At 45.3% G+C, this 12,366-nt stretch overlaps 1 protein-coding gene across 2 annotated transcripts in view; it reads left to right on the forward strand.

The window, feature by feature from the left end:
• VSIG10 (V-set and immunoglobulin domain containing 10) overlaps positions 1-11,982 on the forward strand; it is a 37,642-nt gene extending 25,660 nt beyond the window's left edge. For both annotated transcript variants that reach the window (XM_022598029.3, XM_022598031.3), the window contains 5 exons: positions 2,044-2,337; positions 5,103-5,213; positions 5,528-5,543; positions 7,054-7,265; positions 8,169-11,982. In XM_022598029.3, the coding sequence (XP_022453737.1) occupies positions 2,044-2,337; positions 5,103-5,213; positions 5,528-5,543; positions 7,054-7,265; positions 8,169-8,224 (689 nt within the window). In that variant the 3' untranslated portion in view covers positions 8,225-11,982. The remainder of the gene's footprint in view (positions 1-2,043; positions 2,338-5,102; positions 5,214-5,527; positions 5,544-7,053; positions 7,266-8,168) is intronic.
• Positions 11,983-12,366: the final 384 nt, after the last annotated feature.

Consider the following 12,366-nt stretch of genomic DNA (forward strand, 5'->3'; position numbering starts at 1 on the left):
GGCCACCCGGCAGTGAAAGCACCAAGTCCTAACCACTGGACGGCCAGGGAACTCCCCAGATCTCTCTTTATATGGTGTGTAGCCTCTAAACTGAAGACGCCAACTCAGCCTATGATAAGCTGCGGTGTTACTGTTACAGAGCCCCGCCCCAGCATGTGGTCGGCCTCTTGCAGATCTGTGAGGGCCCAGCAGCACCTGCCCCACCCCTGACGCAGTATCCCTTTAAGTGAAACTCGTTGAATTTATAGGTGCCACACTAGCTGGATGGTGACACAGCTGTCTGAGGGGTGAGTGCTGTGTCTGGCAAAAGTACATGATGTTTGTTTGGGGTTCAGGGGAGGTGCACTGGGGGAATTGTTTGTTTTGCTTTTAATAAAGGAGGAGGGGGCCATTTATCAAACTTTGGTTTGGGACCCCCAAATACAGCCATACTGATGAGGCTTGTCACTGCTGCTGGCTTTGTGACCCTAAAGGAAATTCTGGTTAACCATGAAGCGGGGAAGGAGTGATTTAGCAACATGGGGGGAATCTGACAGTTGATCCAAGAAGGAGTGTCCGCAGGTGAGTTTTCTGAGCAAAACCAGGTTTGGGGTATTCTCTTCTGTTAACCTGACCTAGAGAGAGAGGCTTCTGGGTTGTTCCACCCCCACCCCCTTGCCCCTTCCCCCTTCCGCAGATGCCAGCAGTGAAACCCTAGTTTCTCTCTTGGAACAACGGCCAAGGGGAAGCGTGTAGTTTCACTCTCCAGGGCAGGAACCCAACATGCTGCTCTGTATCCCTCAGCTGCTGAAAATATGGATTTCATAAATCCTCCCAAGATGAATTTGCTACCCTTCCCAAGAGGGTGTGCATTTTGGGAAAAGGCTTCTCTTGCAAAGGATACAAGTAGATCGCCATAGTAGACCTCATAGCTCCCTGTGTCCCACTTAAATCAGACCCCAAGGCCACAGGGACGCCACATTCTGAGTTTTCTAGGACAGACCTGTGCTAGACAGAAGAATGGCCCCCAAAAGATGTCCACATCCTAATCCCCAGAACCTGTGATAATGTTACCTTACATGGTAGAGGGACTTTGCATCTGTGATTAAGAATTTTGAGATGGGGAGAGTGTCCTGGGTTATCTGGGTGGGCCCAGTGTGATCCCAAGGGTCCTTATAAGAGGGAGGCAGGAGGGTCACATGCAGTAGTGAGAAGTGATGACAGATGCAAGAGGTAGGAGTAATTCAAGGAAGGGACTACAAGCCAAGGAATGCAGGTGGCTCCTTTCTAGAAGCTGAGAAAACAAGGAAATGGATTCTCACCTAGAGCCTCCAAAAGGGACCAGCTCTGCCAACACCTTGATTTTAGTTCTGCAAGATTATTTCGGACTTCTGACCTCCAGAACTATAAAAGGATAAATTTGTGTTGTTTTAACTGCTAAGTTTGTGCAATTTGTTACAGCAGCAACAGGAAACTAATACAGCTGCCTTCTGTCCCCTGGAACACCCTTGTCAGGCTGTGTGCCCATATCTTATCTCATCAGTATGGTTATTATACATAGAAGCTTACAGCATAAGAAGTAAGGAGATGTGGACCACAAAAGCGTGACTCCTTGGGTTCCATTCTTACATAGAGTGACCAACTCATCTTGGTTTGCCTGGGACTTCACCAGTTTTAGCACTGAAAGCCCCCAGGTCCTGGGAACCCCCTCAGCCTTGCGCAAACCAGGACATTTGTTCCCCGTAAATCCTAGCTGCTCACTTATTTAGTCATGTGACTTTGAGCAAGTTACTTAACTTTCTCTGTGCCACAGTTTCCCCATCTGCAAAATGGGGATAACAAGATTGTTGTGAGAATTATTAATTAATTGGGTTAATAAGTAGAATGGTGCCTAGCCCATTGAGTGTTCAGCAGATATTAGCTTTTATTATTATATGAGACCAGGTGCAGTACTGAAGTTTCTGGAGTTGCTTTGTTTGGAAGAAGTAATATTCTTGAAATTCTCAGACCACCGATTGAATCTCCTTCAACGTTTGTCTTTCTTTACCTTCTTCTGATGGTCAGGGAGCCCCTCCCTTCTCTCTGAGCCCATGAAGACTTGTTTCGTGGGAGGCAGTGTGACGCTCACCTGCGAAGTGTCTGGAGCCTACCCCCCAGCCAAGATCCTGTGGCTGAGCAACCTCACCCAGCCGGAGGTCGTCATCCAGCCCAGCAGCCACCACCTCATCACCCAGAGTGGCCAGAGCTCCACCCTCACCATCCGCAACTGCTCCCAGGACCTGGACGAGGGCTACTATGTCTGCCGGGCTGAGAACCCCGTGGGGGTGAGGGAGGTGGACATCTGGTTGAGCGTGAAAGGTGAGTGAAGTGGCCCCGGAGGAGGAGGAGGGCCGAGAGCTTCAGAGGACCTGGCATCATCATGGGGACAGCTTGGTGCCTTCCTACATGTGGGTCACTGTCATCTGGGAGAAGGCCTGTCTGCTTCCCTGTGGCTTGACAAGGTGGATGGGAAAATTATTGTCCAGTCCTAAATCTCTAACATTTGCATAGGGATAAAAAAGTTATTTAATATCTGTTACATCCTAAAGGAAAAAATATATATATTAAAATAAAATACATACATGTATAAAATAGATATAATTTATATATATATATAAAATGTAAGCTGAGAAACATAATAGCAAAATGAACACCCAGTTAAGCAAAATAGCATAATAGCAAAATAACATCCCACTTAAGATACAGAACAGTGCCAACACTGCTGGAATTACCTGCAGAGAGTGTGGCTAGTGTGGCCAGCTAAGAAAACAGGATGCTCACTTAAATTTGTATTTCAGAGAAACAAATAATAGTTTTTTTTTAATGTACGTCCCCAGTATTGCTTGGGACATACTTATTCTAAAAAAACTATTCATTGTTTATCTGAAATCCAAATTTAAGTGAGCACACAGTATTTTATCTGGCAACCCTACCTGTAGGCCTGTTTCCAGGCTTATCCTGGGCCTTCTGAAAAAGGTGACCACTATCCTGAGTTTCATGTTTTATTTAAGAAAAAATATGCTGCATACGTACACATTTCTACATAATATATTGTTTGTTTTAGAGTTTTGAAAAATGGTTGTTACCGTACAAGTGTAGTCTCTTGTAATTTGCCTTTTTTATCCCACATTTTGTTTCCAGAATTTATTCATGCTGATGTGTATAATTATACTTTGTGCCTCTGTACTGCTGTATAATTTTCTGTTGTATCACTACTCCACAACTAAGTTATTGATTTTCCTGCTGATGGATGTTTGTGCTGCTTCTGATTTTTTTGTTGCGATGAACAAACCGTGTTGCTATGGAAACCTTTTACCAGCCCCTTGTGTACATATACCCAGGTCCCCAGGCAAATATTTCCCTAGAATATTTGTACAAGGAGTAGAAATGAAGGTTAGGTTATGTGCATTTTTATCTATGCGATAACATCAAATTACTTTCCAGAGTGGTTATACCAATTTCCATTTGCAACAGCAGTTGTTCCCCATTTTCACCCACAGACTTTGTGATTTTTGCCCGTCAAGTAGGTGTAAAATGAAATCTCACTGTGGTTCTAATTTGAATGTCTCTGATTGCTAAGAAGGCTGAGCATTATTTCATATGTTTATTTGCTCTTTATGTTTCATCTGCGAAATACATAATTGTGTCTTTTGACGTTTTCCCCTTTCCTATAGATATATAGGAGTTCTTTAGAAATTCCATATGCTAATTGTTAGTTTTACATGCTACAAATATCTCCTTTCAGTTGTCTTTCTTGTTTTCTTTATGGTATCCTTCGATTTGCAGACATTCTTACTTTAATGTTGTTGACTTTATGAATCTGTTCTTATATCATTAGCAATTTTTGTGTCTTAAGAAATCCTTATCTATCCTATGGTCATGAAAGTATTCTTCCATATTTTCTTAAAGTTTTAACACTTGCCTTTCATAGTTAACTCTTTAGTCCATCTAGAATTGATTTTTGTGAATGATGTGAGGTAGACATCAAGTTTCCTCCACCCCCCATTTTGGATAACTATTTGGTCTAGCACCACATCCTGAAGAGTTCCTCTTCTACTCACTAGTCTGTCCTATATCAAGTTTCCTTCTGTGTGTGGACCTGTTCTTGGATTCCCTATTCTGTTCTCTTTTTTTAAATATATATTTTTGGCCGTCCCAAGCAGCATGCGGGATCTTAGTTTCCCTGAATCAAACCTGCGCTCCTAGCAGTGGAAGCACTGAGCCTTTGTTTTTAATAAATTCATTTATTTATTTATTTTTTATTTTTGGCTGCATTGGGTCTTCGTTGCTGCGCACGGGCTTTTCTCTAGTCATGGCGAGCAGGCTTCTCACTGCGGTGGCTTCTCTTGTGGAGCACGGGCTCGAGGCGCGGAGGCTTCAGTAGTTGTGACTTGCAGGCTCTAGAGCGCAGGGTCAGTAGTTGTGGCTCATGGGCTTAGTTGTGGCATATGGGCTCTTCCCCGACCAGGGATCGAACCCATGTCCCCTGCATTGGCAGGGGGATTCTTAACCACTGCGCCACCAGGGAAGTCCTAAGAGTCTTAGCCGCTGGACTGCCAGGGAATACCCTCCCTATTGTGTTCTATTGATCACTTCATTGTGGCACCAATAACTCACACTCTTAATTACTATGACCTTAACAGCAGTCTTGATGGGTAGAGACACAGAGATATTAACTTTTCAATGTTCTTCTTTTTTTTTTTTCTGTTTTTACTTTTTATTTATTTTTTTGAATTTTATATTTTTATATAAAATTATATTTTTATATAAAATTAGTTTTATATAACTAATTCTTATTAGTTATCTATTTTATACATATGAGTGTATATATGTCATCCCAATCTCCCAGTTCATCCCACCACCACGCCCCCGTCCAGTATTCTTTTGCATCACAGGCTTTGTTTGATTCCCACAAACTGAAGTAGGAAAATGAGATCTTTATCTTGCTCTGCAGCGAGGTCATATGCCTTGCCCAAGGTCATGAAACCGAGATAAGAGTAGGATCCAGGCAGAGGAGGGGAGGTATTGCCCTCCTAGCTGTTTGTATCACGTGGCCGAGTCAAGGGTATGATTTGTCTTTGCAGAACCTGTAAACATCGGGGGAATTGTGGGCACCATCGTGAGCCTCCTTCTGCTGGGACTGGCCATTATCTCTGGGCTTCTGTTGTACTACAGCCCTGTGTTCTGCTGGAAAGGTAAGGGCTTCCCGGAACGGTAAGGGCTTCCTGGGTCCCTTTGCTTCTCTCTCAGGCTTCTTGAGAGGGTGTGGGTGGGGGAAGGTGGCCCCTGTTATACTCCCACCTGAAGCTCCATTCGAGAGGTTTCCAAATTAGGTGCAGATGTGCAATAATGAAGCACCTAAGAACCATGCCTGAACACCCTGTCATCTCTCGTGTTGGGTCAGTTTTCTCATTGTCCATTCTTTTGTAAATGTTAGATTGATTAGAAATTTCTGTGAGGCCGAAGTGGATATTATTGGATATTAATGTTTTTTCCTTTCTCCTTTCAGTAGGAAGCACTTTCAGGTGAGTGTTCCCTAGACTCAAATCAAAAATCTATTTCCATGATGTCTTCACTGACGTTTTGTTTATAATGTTTCATAAGAACAATAATGACCACCGCCACTGGGGACCTACCACAGGCCAGACACGGGGCTGGTGCTTCCTCAGGCATTATTACAACCCCGTCATAAATTCTTCAGGGTGCTGCTCTTGTCTCCGTGTCCCAGACAAGTTGAGGGAGGCTCAGGGAAGCAAAAAGCAGCTTCTGCAAGCTCATCCAGGGAGTGAGCTGCCGTGCCTGCAGTCAGACCTGGGCCTGACCCGATTCCAAAGTCTGTGCTCTTTTTACAACGTCAGACCTCAGGGCCAGGCACATTGCTGGACTGTCACTGAGGCATAAAGACAGCATGTACATGTTGAGCCCAGTCATTCACGCATTTGTTTTATTTAGTTTTCCTTTTCTAAAAGGAAGAAGTCATAGTCTCACAGCATGTTTTGGAAGACTAGTCTGAGCATGCCCAGAAGCCCCTCCCAAAAGGAAACCTCAGTAGGGGAAAAGCAACTAAATGGAACTTATGAATTAGCCTCCTAAGGAGATTCTGGGTGGGAGCAAAGAACTCTTCTCTTTGCTCCTCTTATCCATTTATAACTATGGGGTATTATTGTTCTGGGACCATCGTTCATAATGAGGGGATTTTATTGTTCTGGGACCATCTTTCAACGGAAAGTGTTACCTTTACAGCCCTGTTTTTGAGGGTCATTCTGGAATGAATCTGTCATTCCTCAGGCTTATTTTTCACAGAAGGGAGCAGCTTGGCATAATGGGAAAAGGCTTTGGAATGAATGGACCTGGGTTCACATGGCAGCTCTGCCCTTCAAGCCCGTGGCTCCTGGAAAATCCCTGACCCTCTCTGAGCCTTTGTCTCCTCATCTGTTTCTCAGAGGCGGGCTGTAAGGATTAAATGAGAATGTGATGCTCCTAGGACTGTGACTGGCCCGTGAAATGTACAGTCTGGCTGGGCAGGCAGAACTAGCAACAAACTAGAGAACAATTCAGTGCCAAACCGCTGGCCGTGGACGCCAAATTCAGTCATAGTTCAAGGCTTCAGGGGGAGGCAGAGGATTTTACTTGGGCCTTGAATAATGACAAGGTGGAGAAATTTCAGTAAGTGCAGGAGAAATAAGGGCATTTCAGGAAAGGAACAGAGCATCTGTGTACGTGCTGTGAGGGGAGCTGAAATGGTGGGTGCTTGGGACAATGAGGTCATCTGCCTGAGAAGCAGCAGGGTGGGGAGAGGTGGAGCGCTAAAACTCACCCAGCACAAGATACAATTATCTAGACAAATCTTCGGCAGCATCTCTCTGCGAGGTTACAGTCGCACTGTCATCTCACAACTCAACCAAGTTGAATACGTGAAGAATTTTCCATGTTACCAAAGGGGCTGCAAAGAACCAAGTGTTTCCTATTCAGCGAGGGCTGAAGTTGGAGAAAACAGGGTATCTTCTTGATTATTTCTCCCCTTCTGGAAATTAGGAGGCAAGACATGGGTGATGTCATGGTTTTGGTGGATTCAGAAGAGGAAGAGGTGGAGGAGGAGGAAGATGCTGCAGAAGAGGAAGAGGAGGAAGCAAGTGAGAGGGACGAGTCTCCAAAAGAAGTAACCAAGTACGGCCACATCCACAGAGTGACCGCACTGGTGAATGGGAATGTGGACTGGATGGCCAATGGACTCCAGGCTCTGCAGGGTAAGCTCTTTGTCCTTAGAAGCTCTCTGCGAGGTTGTGGGGGGCTTCCCTGGAAGAAATCTCCAAGGGTCTGTCTTTTAAAGGTTGGGAAAGACAGTTAAAGTTTAATCTAGAATCTGAGAATCTCCTATCAACTACCTACATGCTAATTAAATGGACAAATATTTATCAAGGGCCTGCTCTGGGAAAGGCACAGATCGGTACTGTCAGGCACTAGAAAAGAAAGACGGATGGTAAAGGGCTTTAAGAGACCAGTTAGGGCAAACAGACTAAAACACGAGGGGGAAATGAAAACAGAAGGAAGATTTAACCAACCCCCTGCGACAGCAGTAGAGGAGCTTTGGCAAGAAGGAATCTGATTCCTTGCCTGATGAATGGTACGTTTACAAATCACAGAACCTCAGGAGAAAGATGAGAGCCCTGAGGGGTGCACTGGTTGGGAGATGTTTCATGGAAGATGTGGACTATGAGGCATGTCTTTCAGGACAGCTAAGTTTGAATAAGCAGAAAGGAGGGGTGGGCCAGGCGAGGGGAATGGCAGAAACCAAGAGTGTGGAGGGTGGGCAATGTCAAGCATGTCAGAGGATTTTGAGTGGAAAGAACAGGTAAAAGCGGGGATACACACCCTGCCCCACCTGCTCCTCCACCAAGTCATCAGTAAAGGTCTAGAAATAGAGGTGATTGAAAACTGATTGCAGGGGGGAGGAATTCCCTGGCGGTCCAGTGGTTAGGGCTCTGCGCTACCACTGCAGGGGGGCATGGGTTCAATCCCTGGTCAGGGAACTAAGATCCCACATGCCACATGGAGTGGCCAAAAAAAAAAAGGAAAGAAAACTGATACAGAAACAGAGTCGCCCCTATTGAGATTACTCAGAGTTGGGTCTACTTTTCCCTCTTGTACAGATGACAGCAGTGAGCAGCAGAGTGACATCATTCAAGAAGAAGACAGGCCAGTTTGAGGAAGACAACTGTCCTTTGTTATCCTGTCTCAAAAGCTTGGAAAGCTACGTCGAAGATGAGTTTTATATTGTGCTTCACTTGACTTGCATCCCTGCCTGAGGGCTGAAAACGGTTTGTGGCTCTCAGCAAAAAAAAGGAAAACACACACACATCTTTCCTTCCTTTTTTCTTCTTTTTTCTAAATTGGTTTGATTTACTGTAAGTTTTCTCAACAATGCTGAAAAGCTTTGGAACGGGCAGTGTTGGGGGGAAAGCTGCATTTGGTATCTGAGGTGCCCCTGTCGCTGTGCCCCTGGCTTTCTCCAGGTTGACTGATGCTGAGATGGGGGAGGCACTTGGCCTCGGCGCCCTTTGTCACTGTTAAAGGTCTGTAACCAGCTCGCCCCAGCACACAAGGGAATACTGTGGGGTGATAAGGACACTTCCTTTTTCACTGCCCAGGTGAGCTGAGGAACCAGGCACACATCAGCTCTCTGGAAAAGGTGAGGGGGGTCAGCTACTGATCCTAATCCGAGGGAGGCACTTTGGTTCGGGTTTTGAGTCGGAAACACCTGGTCTTGAATCTGGACTCTGCTCCTTACCTGTTTCATGGGCTTGGGCAGGTCCTGAGCCTCGATTTCTTCATCTGTGAAATGGGTGAAATCACACCTATCTTACAGGGTTATGGTGGGGACCAAGGTACTTCAGGGTGTGAGCGTGCCTCGGAGGTGCTCCGTAGATGTTAGTTATCTTCTCCTTTGCCTTCCTTAGCGGAAGAAGAAAAATGTCAACTGTTCAGTTACAAACTGCTGCCTGGGCCTTCCATTCTCTGTAGAATATTACAGACCAGGGCATCATCAGCGCTCTCCTGGGGATTTTTGCCTTCCTGGAGATAGAATTCTTTTCAAAAGAGGTAGGGGCTGATAAGAGGAAGCGCCTTTCATTAGAATCTCGGATTTTCCAGAGCTTCATGTTTAGAAAAGCCTCTTAGGTGATGCACTATTAGCTTTCAGACTTTCCCATCCTTCCTTTCTCCTGTGGCTTTGAAAAAGGCAAGGAGAAATGTTTTGTAACAGAGTAGATCAGGTCGTCTGGCCTTGGTTTCTTGATCTTGGAAATGGGAATGGGAAAGCTTGTTTCCTTCCTACTTCTTAAGGAAGATACGCTGCTCAATAATGCTAAGTTTTGAATGAAAATAACATATGATGAGTTTAAGCTGCTGCTGTTCCCTGTACAGTTTAGAGATTTTTTTCTTTCTAATTTCATCCTAATCTCTTAAATGTCAGGGACCTTCTAAGGGTGTAAAATATGTGTGCTAAACTTGAAAATCTGACTTGAATTTGTACCCTTCAATGTTGCATATCCTGCTCTGATGGGCATGACTTAAAGGGGAACTTCCCTCTCCAATAACAGGACTTGGGACTCCTAAGATGAGAAGTGTGTTACCTGCAGGGTTACCTTGCAGGTGTGGTTGGAGCAGGTCCACTTTCTTGGATGAAGGAACTAAACTGAGGGAGTCACTAGAAGTGAGCCCTGTCCCCAGCTCAGAACACTGGGGAGGTCAGAGGCTGGCTCCAATGTCTACCCGTCAGGGATAGCTGTGACCTGCAGTTCTCTTGTTGGGCTGGGTCTTTCGCTGCGTGGAACCTCACATTCTTAACCACTCTAACCAGTCTAAGTTAGTGTCATTTCAGAACGGATACTTGACAGGTTGTGTTTAAACTCACTGCACGCTGAGCTGGTCTCTGGATCCAACAGTCCACCCTGCAGAGGCGACCATACTTAAAAAGGGAAACAGCAAAGAAACTATTAGGAAAAAAAAAAAAATCCCTAGCTGGGAATGCAGAGAATGATTTGCAAGATCACTGAGATGCTTCCTGCGACTTCCTCTTCTCCTGCGTGCACACCAAATGATAGGGAAATCTTCGAGGCAGGATTTTTCCACTAGTAAATGGGAGCTTCAGGGTCTTGGTGCCAAACATTATTAACCCTTGTCCAGCTGAGCTGTGATTGTTGTCACTTATATCTGAGCCCTGTGTGCACAGATAATATTGCTGGGTCAGTTAAGAGCTGAGGTACTGGGAGGGTCTTCAAGCTTTAAGGATTTTAAAGAATTAGGGCTTTTTTTCTTTTCTTTAAGATGACCCATCCCCAACTCCACCAGTACGTTGACAGCGGGTTACAGACTTTCTGTGGCAAAGTCCAACTTGTTACATTGTGCTTTAAAATAAAATCTTATCTGAATGTATTGTGAACTGGAGACGAAGAGATATACTTACCAGAACCAGGAAGATAAATACTTCCAGGCCATCGCAGCTGACATTCCTTTTCCTCAAAACCTGGTGGACATTGGGAAAGGGGCTGTCTTAATCCTGTGGCTTTGATAGCAGCTCCCAGTCTCACAAGCACACACCAACCCTATTATTGCAGCAGGAAAGCCCATGATGGAAAATTTCCCTAACCCAGGCACTGAAACCTGGAAAATCATCCTTGCTGGGTAAAGTTTATTATGATGCAACATGTGCCAACCGGTATTTCTCACCATGGTCCTGGCCAGGAACTGCTGCAAAAAGAACAAAACAGATCCCTCTGCATTATTTACATTTTAATAATTGGTGTGGAGGCGAGGTTGGGAGAAATTCATTCTGAGGTTATAATACGGATTTTTTTAAGATAATGGAATAAAGTTATTTTTAAATAAATGCTTTAGTCATCTTCATTTAGACCTGATTAATAAACTGAAAGATTTGGGGAAGTGGATTTGCTGCCCACAATTTTTGTTTTTTTAATTAGCTTTCCCAATATTGGTAACAATATTGTCTTCCTTGCCGTGTTATTCTTTTCCACGACTTGTAGATCCTACCCACCCTCTCATCTCTCCTAAACTCCTCGAGAAATTTGTTCTCCATTGTTTTCTTGCTACATACCCTCAAACACACGCCTCTTTTTGGTCAGATTGTTTTATTTATTTATTTATTTTTGGTGGCGTTGGGTCTTCGTTGCTGTGCGTGGGCTTCCTCTAGTTGTGGTGAGCAGGGGCTACTCTTTGTTGCAGTGCGCGGGCTTCTCACTGCCATGGCTTCTTTTTGTTGCAGAGCACGGGCTCTAGGTGCGCGGGCTTCAGTAGTTGTGGTTCATGGGCTTAGTTGCTCCACGGCATGTGGGATCTTTCTGGACCAGGGCTCAAACCCATGTCCCCTGCACTGGCAGGCAGATTCTTAACCACTGCGCCGCCAGGGAAGTCCCTGGTCAGATTGTTTTTTGTTTTGTTTGCCATGCCCTGCGGCTTGCAGGATATTAGTTCCCTGACCAGGGATTGAACCCGTGCCCTTGGCAGTGAAAGCGCGAGGTCCTAACCCCTGGACCACCAGGGTATTCGTTGGTCAGATTGAATGCTTTCTAATATTAAAGGTCTAGGGTAGGAGTTGTCATGGAGCAGTAGACTGATGGGCTGTCTGAAAAGACAATTTATATCAGCTGTCGGGTCCTTGTAGCAGTTGGTGGTTTTGGAGTTTCTCACAGGGTTCAGCTAATTGTAGTCACCAGAATGTGTCACCTCACCTCCCACTTGAGGTGGCCCAACTCCACTCCCTGTTCCTGTTCTAGGCCTTTCTCTTGGGTCATTCATCTCTCCCGTTTCTTTACTTCATTCCAAGCTTCCTAAGCTCTAATCAAAGCTGTCCCGTTTTCAACTTCCTTTTTAACCAAACCCATGATTCCTACCTTCACCTCAGTTTCACGTTTGTTTGTTTTTTTAAAATAAATTTATTTATTTAGGCTGCGTTTGGTCTTCATTGCTGCGCGCGGGCTTCTCATTGCAGTGGCTTCTCTTGTTGCAGAGCATGGGCTCTAGGTGCGTGGGCTTCGGTAGTTGCAGCACGCGGGCTCAGTAGTTGTGGCGCACGGGCTTAGCTGCTCCGCGGCATGTGGGATCTTCCCGGACCAGGGCTCAAACCCATGTTCCCTGCACTGGCAGGCATATTCTTAACCACTGTGCCACCAGGGAAGTCCCCCATGTTCTTTTTAACCCAGTCCCTCCATTTTCATGTCCCGTTTGTGTTTAATCCAAGCCTCTGCTTTCTCAGCACCTCATTTTACCTCCGCCTCTTTTCACTTCTGTTCCGTGCTGTCCCTCAGGCTTCCTGGGTCACACCCACGTTCA

The sequence above is a fragment of the Delphinapterus leucas genome, chromosome 14 (genome assembly GCF_059928025.1).
Source record: "Delphinapterus leucas isolate spDelLeu-1000000601 "Yukka" chromosome 14, BTC_Dleu_Yukka2, whole genome shotgun sequence".
Classification (NCBI taxonomy): Eukaryota; Metazoa; Chordata; class Mammalia; order Artiodactyla; family Monodontidae; genus Delphinapterus; species Delphinapterus leucas.